The 19,441-nt window shown below is 39.8% G+C and overlaps 1 protein-coding gene across 1 annotated transcript in view; it reads right to left on the reverse strand.

Moving 5' to 3' along the window:
* Nucleotides 1–3,928: 3,928 nt before the first annotated feature.
* Nucleotides 3,929–19,441, reverse strand: part of PPP3R1 (protein phosphatase 3 regulatory subunit B, alpha) — an 87,087-nt gene continuing 71,574 nt past the window's right edge. Inside the window, exons 3-6 of the mRNA XM_034764248.1 lie at nt 16,225–16,401; nt 11,976–12,035; nt 10,533–10,717; nt 3,929–6,121 (exon numbers count right to left, since the gene is read on the reverse strand). Of these exons, the coding sequence (XP_034620139.1) occupies nt 6,074–6,121; nt 10,533–10,717; nt 11,976–12,035; nt 16,225–16,401 (470 nt within the window). The 3' untranslated portion in view covers nt 3,929–6,073. The remainder of the gene's footprint in view (nt 6,122–10,532; nt 10,718–11,975; nt 12,036–16,224; nt 16,402–19,441) is intronic.

The raw sequence follows: 19,441 nt of genomic DNA on the forward strand, positions 1-19,441 counted from the left end.
AAAGCACAACAGGTGTGTGGCCCAAGGTTCTCTATGTACTTATGTTCACTGTATAAATAATTGCTTGGAAACTGATAAGTAGTGAGGAAGCAAAATTTAGATGTTGTTTAAATTAGTCAGGACCAGAAGAACTTGAGACGTTTGACCAAGCAAGGTGAATATGTAACAATGGATGAAGTTCAGTGTCAGTAAATGCAAACTACTCATGAATCTTCCAGAATGCTAAAGAATCAATCAATGCAGGAAAGTGACCCAGGTGATGTAGACATCTTAAAAAAGACATCAGTGTGCAGTTGCAGTCAAAGAAAATGTGATTTAAGGAAGAGGATGGAAAATACACCTGTACAGTACTGGAGACCTCCCCTGAAGGAGGCATATGGCAGAAGTGGGGTGTGTTTAGGGAAGAATTAAAATAAAGGGCACAAACTCATGATTGAAAAGGGGATTGTTTACTTTACCTTAATTTATCCCCCTTGTGAGAGTGCATGATGCCTTTAATTACATCAGTTTTTTTTCACAGAACTCCTTCCTCAGTGCACATGATGAATGGGTCTGATTGAGCAGCTATTCAATAACTTGTTTCCTCACTATTTGCTGCAGCCTTATTTACTGCATGTCATTCAAACCCGGCACCAAAGACAATTTCCTCATGGGCTTTTTGCTATAGTATTGAGTGCTTCACAAACAACTTATTTTTAGAACCCCCCCCCTGTGGGGTGATGGGGCTCTATCCCCATAATACAGATTGAGGCAGAGAGTAGACCCTTCTGATGTTTAAACTTTGAGAGCTTGGTTTAAGATGTGAGGGAAAATTCCAGCTACTATAATGAAGACAGTGGGGTAACATGGGGCACAGTTGGGCCCACCAATCTCCTGGGACCCACAACTGTGCAGGAAAGATGTCCTGGTGGTCCCAGGGATATGTGGTGGAAAGCTTCATTATTGAATTTCCTAACTTGAGTGCTTGGCTTTAACTCATGTTTAATATTTTTAAAAGCAAATTTGATTTTTCTAGTGGTGGTATATTAACTACCCCACCAGGCCATCAGCAGGGTTGGAAGCTTTAGATCAGGGGTGAGCAAACCTTTTGGCTTGAGGGCTGCATTGGGTTTCATAAATTGTATGGTGGGCTAGTTAGGGGAGAGGGTCATGGCCCAGCCCCCACCTCCTATCTGCTCCCCCTCAGGACTCCTGCCCCATCCCATATTCCCTGATGGGACCCTGCCCCATCCACACACACACCCCGTGGCTCACTGTTGCCTGATTGCCTCCAGACCCCCACTGCCACATCCAACCCCTCCTCTCATTCCTGATATTACCCCTGCCCCATCCAGCTACCCCTTCTTGTCTGACTGCCCCATCCAACCCCCCCTCCTTCCTGACTGCCCCCTCAGGACCTCTGCCCTCATTCAACCCCCTGTTCCCCCCTGACCAGCATCCCAAACTCCCCTGCTCTCTATTCACCCCCTGCCCCCTTACTCCAGTGGCTGGTGGCGCTACAGCCGTACCACATCACCGCTGCCACCACGCAACACAAAGCATTGGGTCAGGCTAGGGTCTGCAGCTGTACTGCCCCAGGAACTCAAAGCCCTGTTGCCCAGAGCATTATGCCAGCAGAGGAGTGAGCAAGCTGAGGTGGAGGGGGTGGGGCTAGTCAGGACCATCCCATGGGCCAGATGTGGCCTGCAGGCCCTAGTTTACCCACATCTGCTTTAGATGAATCACCCACTCCACTCCTTTCCTTCCCCCTGGCTTGACTCTTGTCCCTTTTGTATTTGCATAAGGTGGCTTCCTCTGCTACCCTACCTGGACACCAGCAGGGGCATTACTGAGCATAGGACAGAGAGGTTCCCTGCTCTCACTCATTCCCTAGCTCAAGGGTCATGAGGTTTTACATGGGTTGCAAGTACATGCATGAAACACCACAACTGTTATAAAATATATAATTTAAATCCGTATACCTTCTGCAGTTTTGTGCTGCTGCCGGCAGCAGTACTGCCTTCAGAGCTGGGTGCCTGGCCAGTAGCCACCACTCTGTGGTCACTCAGCTCTGAAGGCAGTGCATGGTGCCAGCATCACCACAGAAGTAAGAGTGGCAATGGGCTGCTAGTAAGTCTACTGTGAAGTGATATTTGTATGTTAATATCACTTTTCACAGCCTCCCAGCTAGCTAGCAAGTCTGCTGTGAAGTGATATTGACTGTTTCTTCACACACCTCCTAGTACTCAACAGTAACTAATTAAAAAACTTTTCTGCTTATAACAATTCAATGTTTAATTTAAAAGCTGTGAGAAAAGGTACATTAATTTTAAATCTTGTATATGTGAATGTTGTACTATTGAACCAGCTCAATTTAACTAGAGCAGTGAACCGATCTACTGTACAAAGTTTAGTTCAATAAATGCTGCTTGAAGTGGTACTGAGTGTATGCGGAGTTGCTGGTGCTCAGCACATCAACATCAATACAGCAGCAGATTTCCCCTCAAAAATTTCAACTAGAGGGGCAGTTTTAAATCACGCGAAGCCCTCTCTGCTGGGGGTGTTAATCCTGCTGCATGTTTAGAGAAATGAACAGCTCTAACCTGTTGAATAGCTTAGTAGCAGGTGTGTGCACCTCTGTAAAAGCAGATACTTGTACTTCAGGCACCTGCTCCATTTATCACGTTCCCAAAACACTACCAAACTTGTACACCTCTACCCCGATATAACGCTGTCCTTGGGAGCCAAAAAATCTTACCGCGTTATAGGTGAAACCATGTTATATCGAACTTGCTTTGATCCGCTGGAGTGCGCAGCCCCACCCCCACCAGACCACTGCTTTACCGCATTATAGCCGAATTCGTGTTATATCAGGATAGAGGTGTACTAAGGGTTTCCCCCTTCTCTACTAATAGTTTGAATATCTAGGTGAGGTGTGATTTAAAGTTGCAGTCGGAAGATTGGCTTGTATAGTCAATCATCATCCCAATCCTGTCTGTCCTGCGACTGTCTTATACACATTAGTACTTGTACTGCTTTTTTGGGGGAGGGCTCAGACATCTTTGCCCCAAACCAATGAGGGCTAGTTAAGTGGGAAGAAAGCATTACGTTAGACTAATTTAGTCCTGCCATTTTACACACCATTAACTTTGAGAGTAGTAGAAAGAATAGCTACATTGCACAGGAGTTTTCCTGAGGTAAGCGTGCAGTGAATGGAAGCTACTGTAAAGCTAGCATTGGGTGCTACACTGAAGGACAAAACACTCCTTCCCCTCCCATACGGGGCTAGCCCCCAAAAGAAGCTTCTTCTGAAGTGGGACATCAAAAGCAGTGAAATAAACAGGCTTTGGTTGAAATAAAAACACTCCCAGACTAAGGGAGTGTTTTTCAGTACTGAGAAACTAGACAACTGCGTTTTCCCTCTGCTTTCTTCGGAGGATAGTGCACCTGCCTCTGAGGACAAAGATCATTCCAAAATGCCTGTCATCTTTGCATTTAAATTAGAGCTTCCTTTTACCACCAAAAAACATTTGAGCTAGCTGAGCTGTCTCCATGACGGTAGGTGGGTCCTATGAGGCAGAGTTCTGTGTGGCTCGAAAGCTTCTCTCTCTACAACAGAAGTTGGTCCAATAAAAGATATTACCTCACCCACCTTGTCTCCCTAATGTCTTCTGGATTGGCAGATGAACATATAGGAGAAAAATAACCTTTATAAAGTCATGTGCCCCAGTAAAAAAAAGCAGGTGGCTCTGAAACACTGGCAATGTTCCCACTAACAGCTTGCATCTTCTAACACTCAAAGCACTTTCAATAGGAATTTTATAGTGCTAGTAACCAATTTCTTTAGAATAACAGCAACTATGGAATTAGTTCTGCAACATTAATTTTTTAAAATGTACAGTAAAGCCACCTGACATGAAGCTCAACAAAAACATTTAGAACACTATGGCAAGGTTCAAATATTTTATTTTTTTATTCATATAGTATGAAGGTTCTATAGTTCCCACAACATATGATGTAGCATGCAGAGGAAAAACTAAACATTCAACATAAACCATTTTCCCCACACAAACTAAAAAAAACCCTTATCCCCCCGATAAGGAAATAACAATAGCACTATTTTCTAGAACGCCAGCCAAGATATGCACAAGCAAATAAGAGAAATAGAAAGCATTTGCTAAAATGTTTGTAACAAATACTTATGTACAAAAAATTCACAAAAGACTAGTTCCCTCTTGAAGCAGAGCACATGGCAGTTGACAATGGAACAGATACAACCACTGGCTGGGATTATAAGCCATGTACTGATCCAGAGGAAGAAAGTTACATGTAGTGGAGATTTTCGGTTTGAACATTAACATTTACCAAAGTTTGGCAACATTATCTTTTTAAATTATGCAAATTATGTAAACAAGAGGAACATTTCAATTCGATCTACATGCAAAACTTCATGTCATGCAAGGACACCAAGCACCTGGATTTCTCTCTCACAGACAGAGCCCATGATGTGCAGCACTCAGTTGAAGGAACAGCTATGGCAGACAGGTGCTCCATTTAAGTAGGTTCATACAACCTGTCCTTTCCACTGTTGATTATAAAACATTTTTTAATAGAAAAACTGCTATACAGCAAAGATGTACTATCCTAAAAATCTAGTAAATGTGTTTTTCTTCCAGCCAATAGTACCATTGCAGAAAAGGGAAGGGATGATATAAAGTTGTAAAACATGGCTCGCTACTTTTATATCACACAAATATATCAAGTTACCATTCATTAGAAATCATGATATGGACAAATCTAGGAAAGAAAAAAATTCTCCAATTGAAGGACTGGAGAAGAGGAAGAGGTATAAATTTAGATAACGTGAAGTTTTCCTCCTTCTCTATGGCATAGGTTAACAAGATTCCCCCCCCCCCCCCGTATGAATCCTATATACATATATCTCTCTATAGATATAGGGATATATATAAAATATTACCAGTTATTTATGCTACCTTTAGTACTTTTTTAAAATGCAGAGGGGAAACTGTTATGGTTGAAACAAATTTAGTGGCAAGAAACATTTTATAATCGCACTAAGTAATGTATAAAATGAGTAAATGGGAATCCTGCACAATTATATCAATCCTAAATTTCATTAAGCTAAGTGCAAGAGAAATCATGAATGCATCAAACATCTTCAGCTGTTGTATCTGAAATGAATCTCACAGCTGATTTATATATCCTTAGGGCTATTTAATAGATGCAACTGCTCCCAGTTAGTAGGTGACAGAATGAAGTGACCATATAAGCATGCTGCAGTTACTATATGCATACAAGGACTAGTTCTTGGCATTAGCATTAAACTATATTTTCTCATACTATTAAGCAGAGCTGTACTACAAGTTATTTAGCAAAGAGAGACAGTCCCTGGTAATATATTAACAGGTATAAATAAACAGTCTCCTGTGTTACAAAAAATGTAATTAAGGTTAATTAACAGGAAGCAATGCTTTGTCAGCCAGTCAATATATAGAAACATCTGAACAGTCACAGGAAAAGGAAAACAGTTGACCTAACACCCTGTTAAATTTTTACATTCTTCTATTATATATATATATAATATAAAACTGTGTGAAATAAAAGTAAGGATGTATATCCATATATTGAACTGTTAATGTTCTGCTTGGCACTTTGTACTCTAGTTTTGTTTCTGAATCAAGTATATTAAATTAAAGCCCATCTAACTACTACATATAGAAAGCTACATATATATCTATATATAAATAGACACACATATATATATAGATAGATATTTCCTTGTTATAAAAGATGAAGAAAAATAAATTAAAAAGCCAACCCCTTCCCTTTCTCCACCACACTGATATGCTCTTTCCATCTTGCTGTCCTTCAGACTTTAAAGTGCTACACTGAGTTATTGAGAGAATAAAGTTCAATAACACTTAGTTGGCTTCATGAGGCTCATGTTGGAAAATGTGGCTTCACAGAGAAAAATACTTCCATTTAAATACACAGAGAGCGTTGCTGGACGTCTTGAGCAGATCTTCAGAGATGGAGAAGAAAGCAAAAGTGTTGGGTGGTGCCCTAAAAAGAGTCACACATCTACCACCATCTTTTTGTGGATATCTAGGCCCCCTACAACCTGAAATGGCAATGAAAAACATTTAAAATTAAGAGAACTGAGAATTAGTAAAATTATATTAAACAGCACACCAGATAAACATACTTCTACTTGCATCCTTTTAACAACTTGCTACCTCCAGTCAGTTGCTTTTTCTGCTGCGCCCCTCTTTTCTGGCCTTTCCACACCAGCTTACACTCCATAGACTGAATAGGCCAAATTCACAAGTAACACATAAGGGAGTGTAAGTTATGGCAAGTAGGTTACGTGTAACAGAATCTATGTTAGTGCACCTCACATACTGAGGGAGCCAGATGAATAAATCATACCAGCTTATTCTCTCTCAGATCCACTTATACTGACCTCTGAATTTATTTGTCAGCTATGATTTTCATACACACAAGCCTCCTTGAATAGGAAAACTATCACTGAAAATTAAACCTCTGGAAGTCAACATGAGGAACCAGGAGCTCAGGGAAGCCCACTGGCATCCTTGGTAAAAGAAGGGGCTTGCACAAAAAATATGGGGAGCAGCCAAAAAGTACTTGGGAGCTTCCAAAAACAGCAGGATACAAATGTTCAGAAAACTAAGGGAAGATGCAAAAACAAGGAGGCAGGGGAGGAATGGGTGTGCAAACGAAAAGTGGGGAAAGTGTGTAGCCGAAACAAGGGAAAGAAATTCAAAGAAAAATGATTGTGGAGGTAAAGGACGCATCAAATCAACAAAACGTGAGAGAAAAATCAATGAGGGGAAATCAAGAACAACGGCATGAGGGGAGGCAGAGGTGGAATGAAAGGAATGGGTGAGGTATGGAGCAGAACAAAACCAGAACAAACAAACATGGAAGAAACCCACACATATTGGAAACTGAAGAAAGGAGAGAGAGAACAAACAGCAGAGGGGAAATGGGCAGAAAAACTGTAAAAGAAATGCTGAGGACAATGTATATACAATGGAGGAGTAGAGAACAAGACAATACAAGCGTGAAAAAGGTTAGGGAACAACAAAGACATCACCTATTTAAATATGTATTGGCAGCACTGCTGTTGTCATGCTTGAGAAGGGAATTCATTCTAAGCTCTTGTTCACTAATGCAAATAAATTACCAGAAAATTTACTCCTTATTGTATTTCTAATGCTGGTCTTAGTCCAGAACACAAAAATTTTATATTTTAAGTTTGGTAAAATTCCATGTGGCCAGTTCTTAATTAAATGAGCATGAAAAATGGAGATTTTAATCCTTTAAGAAAGTTTCCAAGTACTATAAGAGAAAAGGTTTTCAAAATCTGCACTCAACCCATACACCACACTTAATGAGGAATGAATGATTTCTATTGAACTGAAGCTATAATCTCATACAAAGAGCATACATGTACGCAATACTTTTTTCATTGTACATCAAGCCATCCAGATTTATGTCTCCATACTCATCAATTTAAATATAATAAAATCAAAATACACATACATATTTACTGTCATGTGTGATTATTTGATTTTTTCCTCAGCACGTTTTTGTAAAAAGTGCTTGTATTTCAGTGCATCATTTACTACTTTCCTTTTAAAAAGAAAAATATACATTCTCATGTTAATTCAGTCTCATGGGTGAGCATGTTATATGCATAAAAATCCCCAGTTACAAAGGCATGATTATCAGACACACGATAATTCAAATGCACTGCAGCTTTATATTACATAAATTTTAAAATTCTGACTTCAATTAATTATTTTTGTTGATCACTTTTTAGGACCAGTGCTTAGAATAGTTTATTGGTCCTGAATGCGTTCATATTGGTCCAGCCAAGTAAACAGATAGCACCGCCAGCTCTTGCAGGACATGAAGTATCTATCCCACAAAATCAAGTTATTCTGATGATTATTTCCATCCACCCCTTCAATTGTTTCAGAGTAACAGCCGTGTTAGTCTGTATCCGCAAAAAGAAGAACAGGAGTACTTGTGGCACCTTAGAGACTAACAAATTTATTAGAGCATAAGCTTTCGTGGACTACAGCCCACTTCTTCGGATGCACATTTTTAGCAAAAGCATTCTCTCTCTCTCTCTCTCTCAGGTGCTTGGCTGGCTGATTCTTGTTCACATGCTCAGAGTCTAACTGAGGGGATGAGAAGAAATTTCACCCCGTGTCACACTGGCAGTGACCTTATGGGTTTTTCACCTTTGCAGGATATGGTTGTGGCACTTGCCAGGATTATCTGGATACATCTCACTTGATCATTTCCCTGCCATTGCAGGGGCCTCGAGCACTGTTGCATCTTGGTCCCTCCTCTTCTCTGCCTGTGGCACATAATACTCTAGTCTCTTGTGGGCTGTATTACTTTGATCTCATTTTGGCTGTTGTGTTTAGTCTGTGAGTGGTGGCCTGGGATATACAGAAGGTCACACTAGATCATCTGGTGGTCCCTTCTGGCCTTAAACTCTATGACATCTTTGAGAGTCTCTTTCAGAGCACCTCTTCCATTTATTCATTTTTATAAACAGCACCTCCCTTCCCATCCATGATCATGGACTGTCCCTGTGGCTACTATAATAACTTTTTAGATGAAAAAGCAATTATAGAAAAGTATTGGGTATTTTAAATCTACTTTTAATGAATTTTGCTGCTGGAAACAAGGACAGTCAATTTCCATGGACCATTAATGGTCTACAAACGGTTTAGGAACCACTATTTTCTACCATTTGAAAGCCTGGAATCCAAGGCACCTGTTTCTGGTTCCTCAATCTAGAACATGAGTTCTCAAACTTCATTGCACCACAACCTACTTCTGACAAACAAAAACTATTACATTGACCCCAGGACGGGGGACAAAAGCCTGAGGCTGCCCAAGCCCAGCTGCCCTAGGGAGTGGAGGGGGCAAAGCCCGAGCCCCAGCACTCCAGGCAGGGAGAGGGGCTGAAGCCCAAGGACTTCAGCCCCAGGCAAGTGGGCTGTAACCTGAGCCCTGCCACCCAGGGCTGAAGCCTCGGGCTTTGGCCCTGTGCGGTGGGGCTTGGGCTTCAGCCTGTGCCCCAGCAAGTCTAAGCCAGCCCTGGCAACCCCATTAAAACAGAGTCATGACCCACAGTTTGAGAACCACTGATCTAGAAGTTCACTTTTGCCATACAGCAATTCCCAGGCATGGGTAGTTTTCAATCGTTTTTTATACATCTCAACAAAAAGGATGCAAAAATTAATCCACTGTATTTGCAGCACAATATTTTGATAATTTTTTCTATAGACAGGTCTTAGTCAAATTGAAACATCTGAATCCTGAATAATGCAATCAGCTATTTTATGATTAATTTTACTTAGACATGTAAGATATGAGCAATAGTCATATTTTAAATATACAGTAACAATTCACTTGAAGTTGTCCCGGATAACGTTGTTACGTTGCTGATCAATTAGGGAACATGTTCGTTTAAAGTTGTGCAATGCTCCCTTCTAACATTGTTTGGCAGCCGCCTGCTTTGTCCACTGCTTGCAGGAAGAGCAGCCCATTGCAACTAGCTGGTGGGGGCTTGGAACCAGGGTGGACCAGCAGCCCCCCCATCAGCTCCCCGCTCCCCGTGCAGCAGCTGCCCAGCAGGCTACCAATTGCCCACAGTTCAGCTGTCCCTGCCTACCCCCCACTGCCATGTGCTGCTCCTGCCCTCTGCCTTGGAGCTGCTCCCAGGAGCCTCCTGCTTGCTGTGCGGGGGGTTGGGGGGGGAGGAGACACTACTCATGTCAGGGTGTCCCCTCCCCCGCACCCCGCTTACCCCATCTTCCATAGAACGGGGGGACACATGACAGGGCTCAGGATGGAGGGAGCTTGCTGGCAGCAGCTGCGGTCTCAGCAAGCTGATCTAATTAACAAGGCAGTGTACTTAAGAGTAGAGTCAGCGTACTTAAAGGGGAAATGCGCCTCTCTCTCTCTCTCTCTCTCACACACACACACACACACACACACACACACACACACGGTGCGTGTCTCTGTCTGCGATGCTGTCTCCCCTCCCTTCATTCCTGCTGCCTTGTAGAGTGTGAAAGTTAACTCTTGAGGGCTCAGTCAATTGCTAGTTCATCATTTAGCAGTAAGGCATTCCCTGGGAAATATCCCACCCTCTGACTCCACCACCTCAACCAAGCATCGCAATTATCTTCACTGTGTACCAGTATTAAATTGTTTGTGTGTGTGTCTGTAGATAGATAGTCTTTTGTCTGGTGAAAAAAATTTCCCTGGAATCTAACCCCCTCATTTACATTAATTCTTATGGCGAAACTGGATTCGCTTAACATCGTTTCGCTTAAAGTTGCATTTTTCAGGAACATAACTACACCGTTAAGTGAGGCGTTACTGTAATTGTGGTAAAACCAGTCTCTTTAGGTCAACTGTACTTTAGATATAATTTTAGTAAATCTAAATATCAACATTTTCCCCTAGAGAATACTTACAGCACAGAACTCTTCAAAAGATATTCTTCCATCACCATCCTTATCTGCATTAATTATGGTTTTGTCTACAATTTGTTGTAACTGAGTGTCTTTGAGATTGTTCCCAACCATCATCTTCAGCACTTGGAAGAGCTCCCCATTGGAGATATAGCCATCTTTGTCCATATCATAAATCCGGAAAGCAACTGCAGAAAACGAGTTAAAGAAAAATTCAATAGTAAATATGACTTGCCAACAAAAATTTCCACTAGACTGAACACTTCTCAGAAGGCAGATACATAACTATGTATTTTATATGTACAACTGAGAAAAAAGGTTTTGCATTGTTTTCTATAGTCACATTGATTTTTAATCATGAATTTATAAATCCTGGCAGACAAGGATCCTACTATATCAGACACAGAACAGTGAACAATTCTACTATAATTTATTTAACCCTTTAGTATGAGAGTTTTTTTTAACACTCAGGCCTGGTCTATACTAAAAAATTAGGTTGGTTTAACTACATTGGTCAGGGGTGTGAAAAAGTCACTCTTCTGACCGGTGTGGCTAAGCCAACCTAAATCCCCATGTAGACAGTGCTAGGTCAACAGAAGAATTTGCCTGTCGACCTAGCTATCGCCTCTCAGGGAGGTGGACTACCTAAGCCGATGGGAGCATCCCTCCTGTCAGGATAGGTAGTGTCTACACTGAAGTCCTACAGCGGCGCTGTAATGTTTGAAGTGTAGGCAAGCCCTGAGTGTAAAGTAATCCATTAACACTGACAACATTAAGCAAACAACAAAAGAATTCAGCAAACAAGAAGTGCATCATAAGCTGGGCCACTCACATTAGAGACATAACCATGTCCTTCTGTGGCATGGCTAATCAACATCCTAATTGGTCAGTTTACAGCAAGCCATTTGGACATGGTCTAAATCTGGAGTGGTGGAGTGTTGTTTTTTAATATTTCGTGGTAACAACTTTCCTTCCTACATCCATATTATATCTTTAATTATTGCAATAAAGATTAAAAGAAAAAGCAAAGGTTTGACCATATTATGCTTCTGAAAGATACATTGTCAAAATTTTGCAGGAACAGTTCAGTACTTCTTTGTTTTATTGTATAAGCAAAAATCAAATGATTTACATACTGTCAAAAGCAAAATGATGTGCATTGCTCATAATTCCTTTAATCTAAAAAGGATGTGGACTTCGTTTTGCTCATTCAGTAAGGAATGCAACAATGCTGCAGAGGCAGCATACTCAGGCCTTTTTGTGAAGGTGCCAGTGACCTCCTCAAGAGGTATGGAGTCCCAACTCCTTCAAGATAGTCTCCACCTGTCCTGCCTGATGTAGACTTCTGTCAGAGAACATGCACCCCAGGAGGAAAAATGTTTTGTTAAAAGCAAACTACATTTGAAAAATATCAGAAAAGCGGTCATAAAAAATCGAAGTACTTACACCTCAACTTCTGTTCCTTATCCCCTTTGACACTGAACTGGGAGACTCCTTCTATAAATTCTGAAGAATACAGGGCAGGAAAAGCATTTACAAATCAGCAGTGTATATATATATTTTCAAAACCCTGTTTATTGCAAACAGAAACCAGAATATTCAGAAATTAAATTTTTTTTTTTTTTTTTTTTTTTTTTTAAACAAGTCTGTATTATTGGGAATGTCCTTAGAACACAGCTTACCTCAAGGAGGAATAGTGTCGCCACATCCTTATGAAGGCATTTCTAGCTCCTTTCAGCAGGAAGCATCTCAAACCAAACACCATGCCCAATGTACTAATATATATCAAAATGTACTTAAAATAATCAAAAGCTTGGACTTTCAAAGAAATACAATTTATATAAATAAGGACTTGAAACGCCTACTGTATTGACTTCAATTGGAGTTGTGGTGTGTTCAGTTCATCTCAAATCAAGCCCTAAATTTCATCTTGGATTACATGAACGTGACCATATTTTTAATAAAACAGGCACATAAATAGTCTTTTTAGAAAGGTTTTATAAATAAATGTGAATATTAACAAAATGACACTCAAACTATAACAAACTCCAAAACCATGCAATTCCCAGAGCCAGATCTTGCAGCCTTTACTCACATGTGTAACAGCAAAGAATCAAAAGAACTACTGATATAAGGTACATAGGATCAGACTCCAGAGCAGGACTTTCTGAAGTCCTGGAAGGTAAGATGCTGACCTAATAAGAATTTTGTAGTTAAAATACAGTAAAGAAAAAAGTACAAAGGCTACCATTAGAATGGAAATACTGACTACCATTAGTTGGCAAAAATCCCCAAGAGTTTTCATTTTAACAATAAAATCACCAAACTGGTTTAATAAAATATTTTTGTAAATGTATAGGTAGAGTGAACAGCTGTACTAATGTGATTTAAGTGACTTTTTTCCTGTGTTTGAGAAAGATGTTAGATGGATATCAGAAAATGAGTTTCTCTACAAAAAAAAGTAGGTAGAAAACAGGAGAAGCAATGCAAGTTTCCCTGCAGCGTCTACACACGCGTGCCAGCAATGATATTTTTTGTGAGGTGGCCACTTGTTCAGCAAAAACTGGATTGAGACTACCATTAATTTACGTAAGTCACCAAACATGGCCAGATGGCAACAGTAGATTCACTGCCACAAAACACATTATGACTGCATCATTTTATGATACAAAAATCAGACTAGTGCTAAATCATCTGTTACAGCTTTTCGCAATCACATTATTTGAGTTCATAATCTCATGAACATTATAGTACCCTCGCTTTAACAAGTGTATTTTGACAATTATTATGTGCAATGTTTATATAGTTTTAGAGGATGACACTGTTGAGGAAAATAGTCTTAACATTCAAACATTCCAATTTAGTTGGGTTTTGTTTTTTGCTCTTGTGCTATAACAGCTTGAATGTACTTCATGTTTACTGTTTTCTTCAAATTTTATTGATCAAAATATCTATATCATTGAAATTTGGTAAATTCTAATCAGACAGGAAAAATTAGAAAAAGACTTTTTAGTCTAATCCTGAAAAAATCCTACATTAATTTCAATGGGAGTTAAGGAAAACTTGCCACTCTGAGGATTGGACCCTAAATTAAAGAAATATTAAATCTGATAATTTGGCATTGGAATAACTCAGCCTCTGACCCTCTAAATGAGCAACATTTTAAATAATGTAGCTCTCTAACACTTACTTTAGAATTCAATTGAGACTGATTTTGCTTTGTCATATCAGCATTCTCTCTTTTTTGTTTGAAAAAGTGGCAAACTACAGGTAAAAAAGACTATTAAATAGAAATACAATACTTCTATAATTTCTGTAATTTACAGAGAAAAACAATTTTCAATCTAAACTAACTGTCATAGAAAAATATCACATACAAGGTATTTTAGTCACAGAAGAGACTGTTGTATGGAACCCAAAGGTGTTGCAAATTATCCTGGAAAGATTCCCACACCAGTTTAAGAAACCTGGTCTAGTACTGATGTAATGTACACACAAGATACGATTCTGTCACAAAGATCACGGATTCCATTATTTTATGGAACTTTCGTGACTTCTGCTGGGACAGGACTGAAGCAGCTGGCTGGGACATCAGCCCAGGGCTGCCGGAGCAGCATCCAGCCCCAGAGCAGGGGCCCCTGGAACAGCTTGCCAGTGGTCCCAGGCCTGCCGGAGTGATGGTCCTGATCCTGGTCCAGGTCAGTCCCCTAGGGGCTGGAACAGCAGTGAGGCTGGAGCAGCTGCAAGCCCCAGCAGCGCTGTTTGTCCCCTCCAAAGGGTATTTTTAGTAAAAGTCAGGGACAGGTCGCGGCTTCCATGAATTTTTGTTTATTGCCCACAACCTGTCCCTGACTTTTACTAAAAATATCCATGACAGAGTCTTAATCTTAGTAATTGTGTAATACCTTAATCTTGAGGAAATATTCCAAGAAAAAAATCCTATTAAGAGGCTATAAAAAATTGGAACTTATTTCTCATTAAAAATGAACTATTTAGATCCAAATATTTATAGAATCACAGAAATGAATGTAGGGCTGGAAGGGACCATGAGAAGTCATCAAGTCCAGCCACCTGCACTGAGGCAGGACCTCAATCATGCATGACAGGTGTTTATCCAACATGTTCTTAAAAACCTCCAATGATGGGGATTCCGCAACTTCTTAGAAGCCTATTCCAGAACTTAACTACCCTTACAGTTAGAAAGTTTTTTCTAATATCCAACCTAAATCTCCCTTGCCACAGATTTTAGCCCATGACTTCTTGTCCTACCTTCAGTGGACATGGAGAACAATTGATCGCAGTCCTCTTTATAACAGCCCTTAACATATCTGAAGACTTATCAGGTCGCCCCTCAGTCTTCTTTTCTCAAGACTCAATTTCCCCAGTTTTGTAACCTTTCCTCATAGGTCAGGTTTTCTAAGCCTTTCTTCATTTTTGATGCTCTCCTCTGGACTCTCTCCAATTTGCCCACATTTTTCCTAAAGTGTGGAGCCCACAACTGAACACAGCACTCCAGCTAAGGCCTCATCAGTGCTGAGTAGACCGAGACAATTACCTGCCTGCCATGTCTTACATACAACACTCCTGTTAACACACCCTGGAATGCTATTAGCCCTTTTTTGCAACAGCATCACCTTGATGACTACATTTCAATTTGTGATGCACTATAATGCCCAGTTCCTTTTCAGCAGTACTACCACCTACCCAGTTATTTCCAATTTTGTACATGTGCATTTGATTTTTGCTTCCTAAGTGAAGTACTTTGCACTTGATCTTTATTGAATTTTATCTTGTTGAATTCAGACCAATTCTCCAACTTGTCATGGTCTTTTTGAATTCCAATACAGTCCTCCAACCCCTCCCGGTTGGTGTAATCTGAAAGGCTTATAAACACTCTCCACTCCATTATCCAAGTTATTAATGAAAATATGGAATAGTTCCAAATCCTGGACTGACCCCCTTCAGAAATCCCACCAGATACTCCCTCCTACTTTGACAGCAAACCATTGATAACTACTTGTTGAGTATGTTTTTTCAACCAGCTCTGCAATCACCTTATAGTAATTTCATCAAGACTATTTCCCTCGTTTACTGGTCTATAATTGCTCGAGTCCTCTTTGTTTGCCCCTCTCCAGTCCTCTGGGATCTTACCCATCTTCTATGACTCTTGCTAATAGTTCCGAGATTGCTACAGCTAGTTCCATGTGTCTCTTAAAAGTTTAGTTAAGTAAAACTGAACCCACACATTTGTAATTCTCTCCCACCCATCAGGTCTTTTTCATGTTAATGAGGAAAATAGTTTTTAGAATGCCTAGATTAATATTGTTTCACTAATATACTCTAAAATGGATATCAAGGATGAAAGTGAAGTTAAGAATATGAATAGTAAGAAAGATTATTAAACAAAATAGTTAAACCAACAGAAATTGTTATATTGGGTTATGCATTAGGAAATAAATACATTTAAGTCTTTTATATACACATTCACAGGAATTGTTCGTATCTATTTCTAATATATAAAAGTATCTTGTAAGTGTGTTTCACTCTTAAACCTGTAAGTGGATTTCACACTTTATTTTGCTCTTACAAAATGTATTCTATTTTTTTTTACATCAGAGCTGAAATTAACAGTTTCCAAGAGTTAGATCTTCTAAGAAAATGCCAACATCATGTATTATAGAGCACTGTATCTTACCTTTGAAGTCCACTTCTCCATTCCCATCTGTGTCAAATATATCTATTACTCGCTGTACTAATGGGTTCTGTTGTAACTCAGGCAAAGACATGAACTCTTCCACACTCAAAGAACCAGAGTTGTCTAAATCAAGCTTCTTAAATCTCTTTCCTAGCCGCTTAATCTCATCTGCGTCAACTAAAGGGGAAAAAAAACTGCTTTCAGAAAGATTTCACTGTACAAATTTGCTACTTAATTATAATGTTTGCTCTGATGTATTTAATATTTCTCTTCCAGTATCACAATTGTTATACATCTCTGCAAAGCTTATATACTACAGCCATGATCGCAGACACTTTTTATATTGAAACGTTTTTATGGTAAGCTTTTCAAAAAGTAATTTTATGGTAAGCTATCAAAAGCCACTTACCAATTTTTGTCCCCGCCCCAGCCATAGCACACAACCTTGTGACTCTGTATAACTACTGTATGCTGACTCAAGATTTTAAAGGATTGATAATGTTAAGCTAATTCTTATTTATGGTCACGTGGTGTGTTCTGGCACCAATGACTGCAGCTGGCTGTGCAGCTTCCTAGCTCTGAAACCCCCAGCCTGGGCCTGCCTGATGCACTCCCAATCAGCATCTGACACCAAGGAACCTTCGAGGAGGGGGTGTTAGCAGGGTGTTCATTGGTTCCATCTGAAAGCACAGTCATTTCTTTCATTTATAGTTAATCCTTCAACAGCTGAAAAAAATCATGAATGATTTTTAATAAGTAGTAGTAAACTATTAAGAGTTACCATTAAACTAAGCATTAATGGTAATATTTAAAGAAAGGCAATTATGCTTTTATTAGTTTATGTAAAACAGAAAGTAGTAGTGCTACTTTGTTATGCCAAAAAACATACTTGTTGTATTTTACTAGCATACTGGAACTCTGTTTGGTGTTTTCACCATAGAAAGTTAAAAAGATCGATGGCCACAGCAAAGCCACTGCAATTTTGCCACCTAAAATCTTGTAATAGACTTTTAAGAGACTCAGGGTAAAATTTCTTTATCAACCTCAAAACCAGAACCTCTCCGATCCACCCACCCACCAGCCTGTCAGTGGAAGAACAGAGTAACCTACATAGGTACAGAGCCCACTTTATCACAATCATGATCAAATTTAAAACAATGTTATTAGAGACACAGACAGACTTTGGTAACAACTCTTCAGATACTATGGTGATTGTCATAGAAATAGCTTTAATAAAATAAATAAAAACAACAGACCTTTTGTACAAATATTTCCTTTCATTAAATTAGCTACACCCAAAATTTAAAAACTCACTTTATGCAATATTTGACATTTGATGCTAGCTGAGATTTTTCAACAATATATTCTGCATAAATATTCTTCACAAGAGTTGTCAATCTGAAATTTTTTTTTAAATGCCATCATGTTACTATAACAGAAACAGTTATCTGTTCTTCCTTTAAAAAGTTAGTTTATTGGAGATACCACCAAGTGCTCTGCTCATTGTGCAGGGAGCTGGTGGAAAATTGGCAGAAAATTACTGTGATCGAATGTACCACTGTATTCATACCCTATACACGATTGTAATCATCTTTGTACAACATATGCCTTGCGAAGTATCATTTGAAAGCTAAACTCGCTGGTCAATAATATCATGATGAAATGTGCGTAGCAACCTTATATGTAAAGTTATGAATTCCTCCTGAATGATGTTGGTAGCACATAGTCAAACCCATGTAGCCCCCTATTAGGCAGGACAGGTCAAGCAGCTCTTAAAGGAATGTGTATTTACTTCAATTGACATACAAGTAGTAAACAAGGACCTTGAGACAGCAAGAGAGAGACAAGGCAAATCTGCATTTTAGCAAAGCACAGCATGAAACCTCTTTCACAATGACAATCTCCATGCTCACAGTGGGAATGAAATTTATCGCAGGGTAACCTTCAGAAAAATGCAATTTCAAAGGGTGACTGAACTACAAAAGTGAGGGACAAAAGCACAAGTTCTCTCTCCCTATCTATCTCTCTCTTTTCCATCTAAGACAACAAAAGAAACAGCCTATGAACTTTGAGAGCAGACCTTGACTGAAATTTGGTCAGCCCTGTTGCTGGAAGCATGTGGTAACAACTGTACCTTGAAACAAGTCTAGTTTGTTAAGTTTAGAAAGTGTTTTATCTTTATTTTTCTTGTAACCATTTCTGCCTGTAATGCCTTATACTTTTACTCACTTAAAATCTCTTTGTAGTTAAATGCAGAGTTTTGAGATGTATGATTTCCCTTTCCCCAAGTTAGGCATACTACAGCTTCCTTCTGAAGCCATACAGATGTGGTTTCTCCCTGTGTGCAGAATAGGCAAAGCTTCCAATCTACCAGCCTGTCGGCCCTGTCAGCATAACCCACAATAAATATGGCTCTTTGTCCCATCTAGAGGCTGTACCATATAAAGGACTTGTGAGTCTGCTAATTTCTCGTTTTCTTTAGCACAAGGACATGCTTTTAGATTGAGGTCTTGGATTCAATCCATAAAGACAATCCAACCAGCATTATCATTACAAGTGGATGCCTGTACGGGGATTTGAAGGAGTTTGTACCATACACCACCACAGTGTAGCTCTGTGTCCCGATTGGTTGGACCAGCTGTAGAGATTTGAGGCTACTACTACCTCCAAGCCAAGAGATATGGTCCTTTTGCTCAGGCAGTAAAGACCCACACTCTTAGAGCCAGAGATCCCAGTTTAAATCTTCACAGACAACTTAGCCAGGGGTGTCACTACATCAGCAGCAATACGAGTCCTGGAAGAGGACAGTAGTAGCTGGGGTAGACACAGCTGCCGCACCTCCGAGCCAAGGTGTGGGGTGGCTTTGGGGGGGGGTGAGAACAAGGTCTAGAGAGGCAACCTGATGTCCCTACCAACTTGGCCAGATCAGAATTTTACCGAAGGTTTTTTTGTTTTACAGTTTATCGTGAAGTTCTGCAGCAGTAAGTATGGATAACTTCTTGCAATTATGGAGACGGGGGGGAAAAAGGCAGGCTCTTCAAGAATAGAATTTTCCCCCTGCTGTCAGTTATAGTTCTGATTCTGCCTCCAGGGCTGCCAAAGCATGCTAAATACCCACTTTAGCATCTATGTACTTATCTATGCTGAATATTGCTTCCTCAGCTGCCTGCACATGGAGCTGGCAAGAGATATAAAGTAAATAAAGCAACTCTGAGCA

The sequence above is a fragment of the Trachemys scripta genome, chromosome 3 (assembly GCF_013100865.1).
Source record: "Trachemys scripta elegans isolate TJP31775 chromosome 3, CAS_Tse_1.0, whole genome shotgun sequence".
NCBI classification, from domain to species: Eukaryota; Metazoa; Chordata; order Testudines; family Emydidae; genus Trachemys; species Trachemys scripta.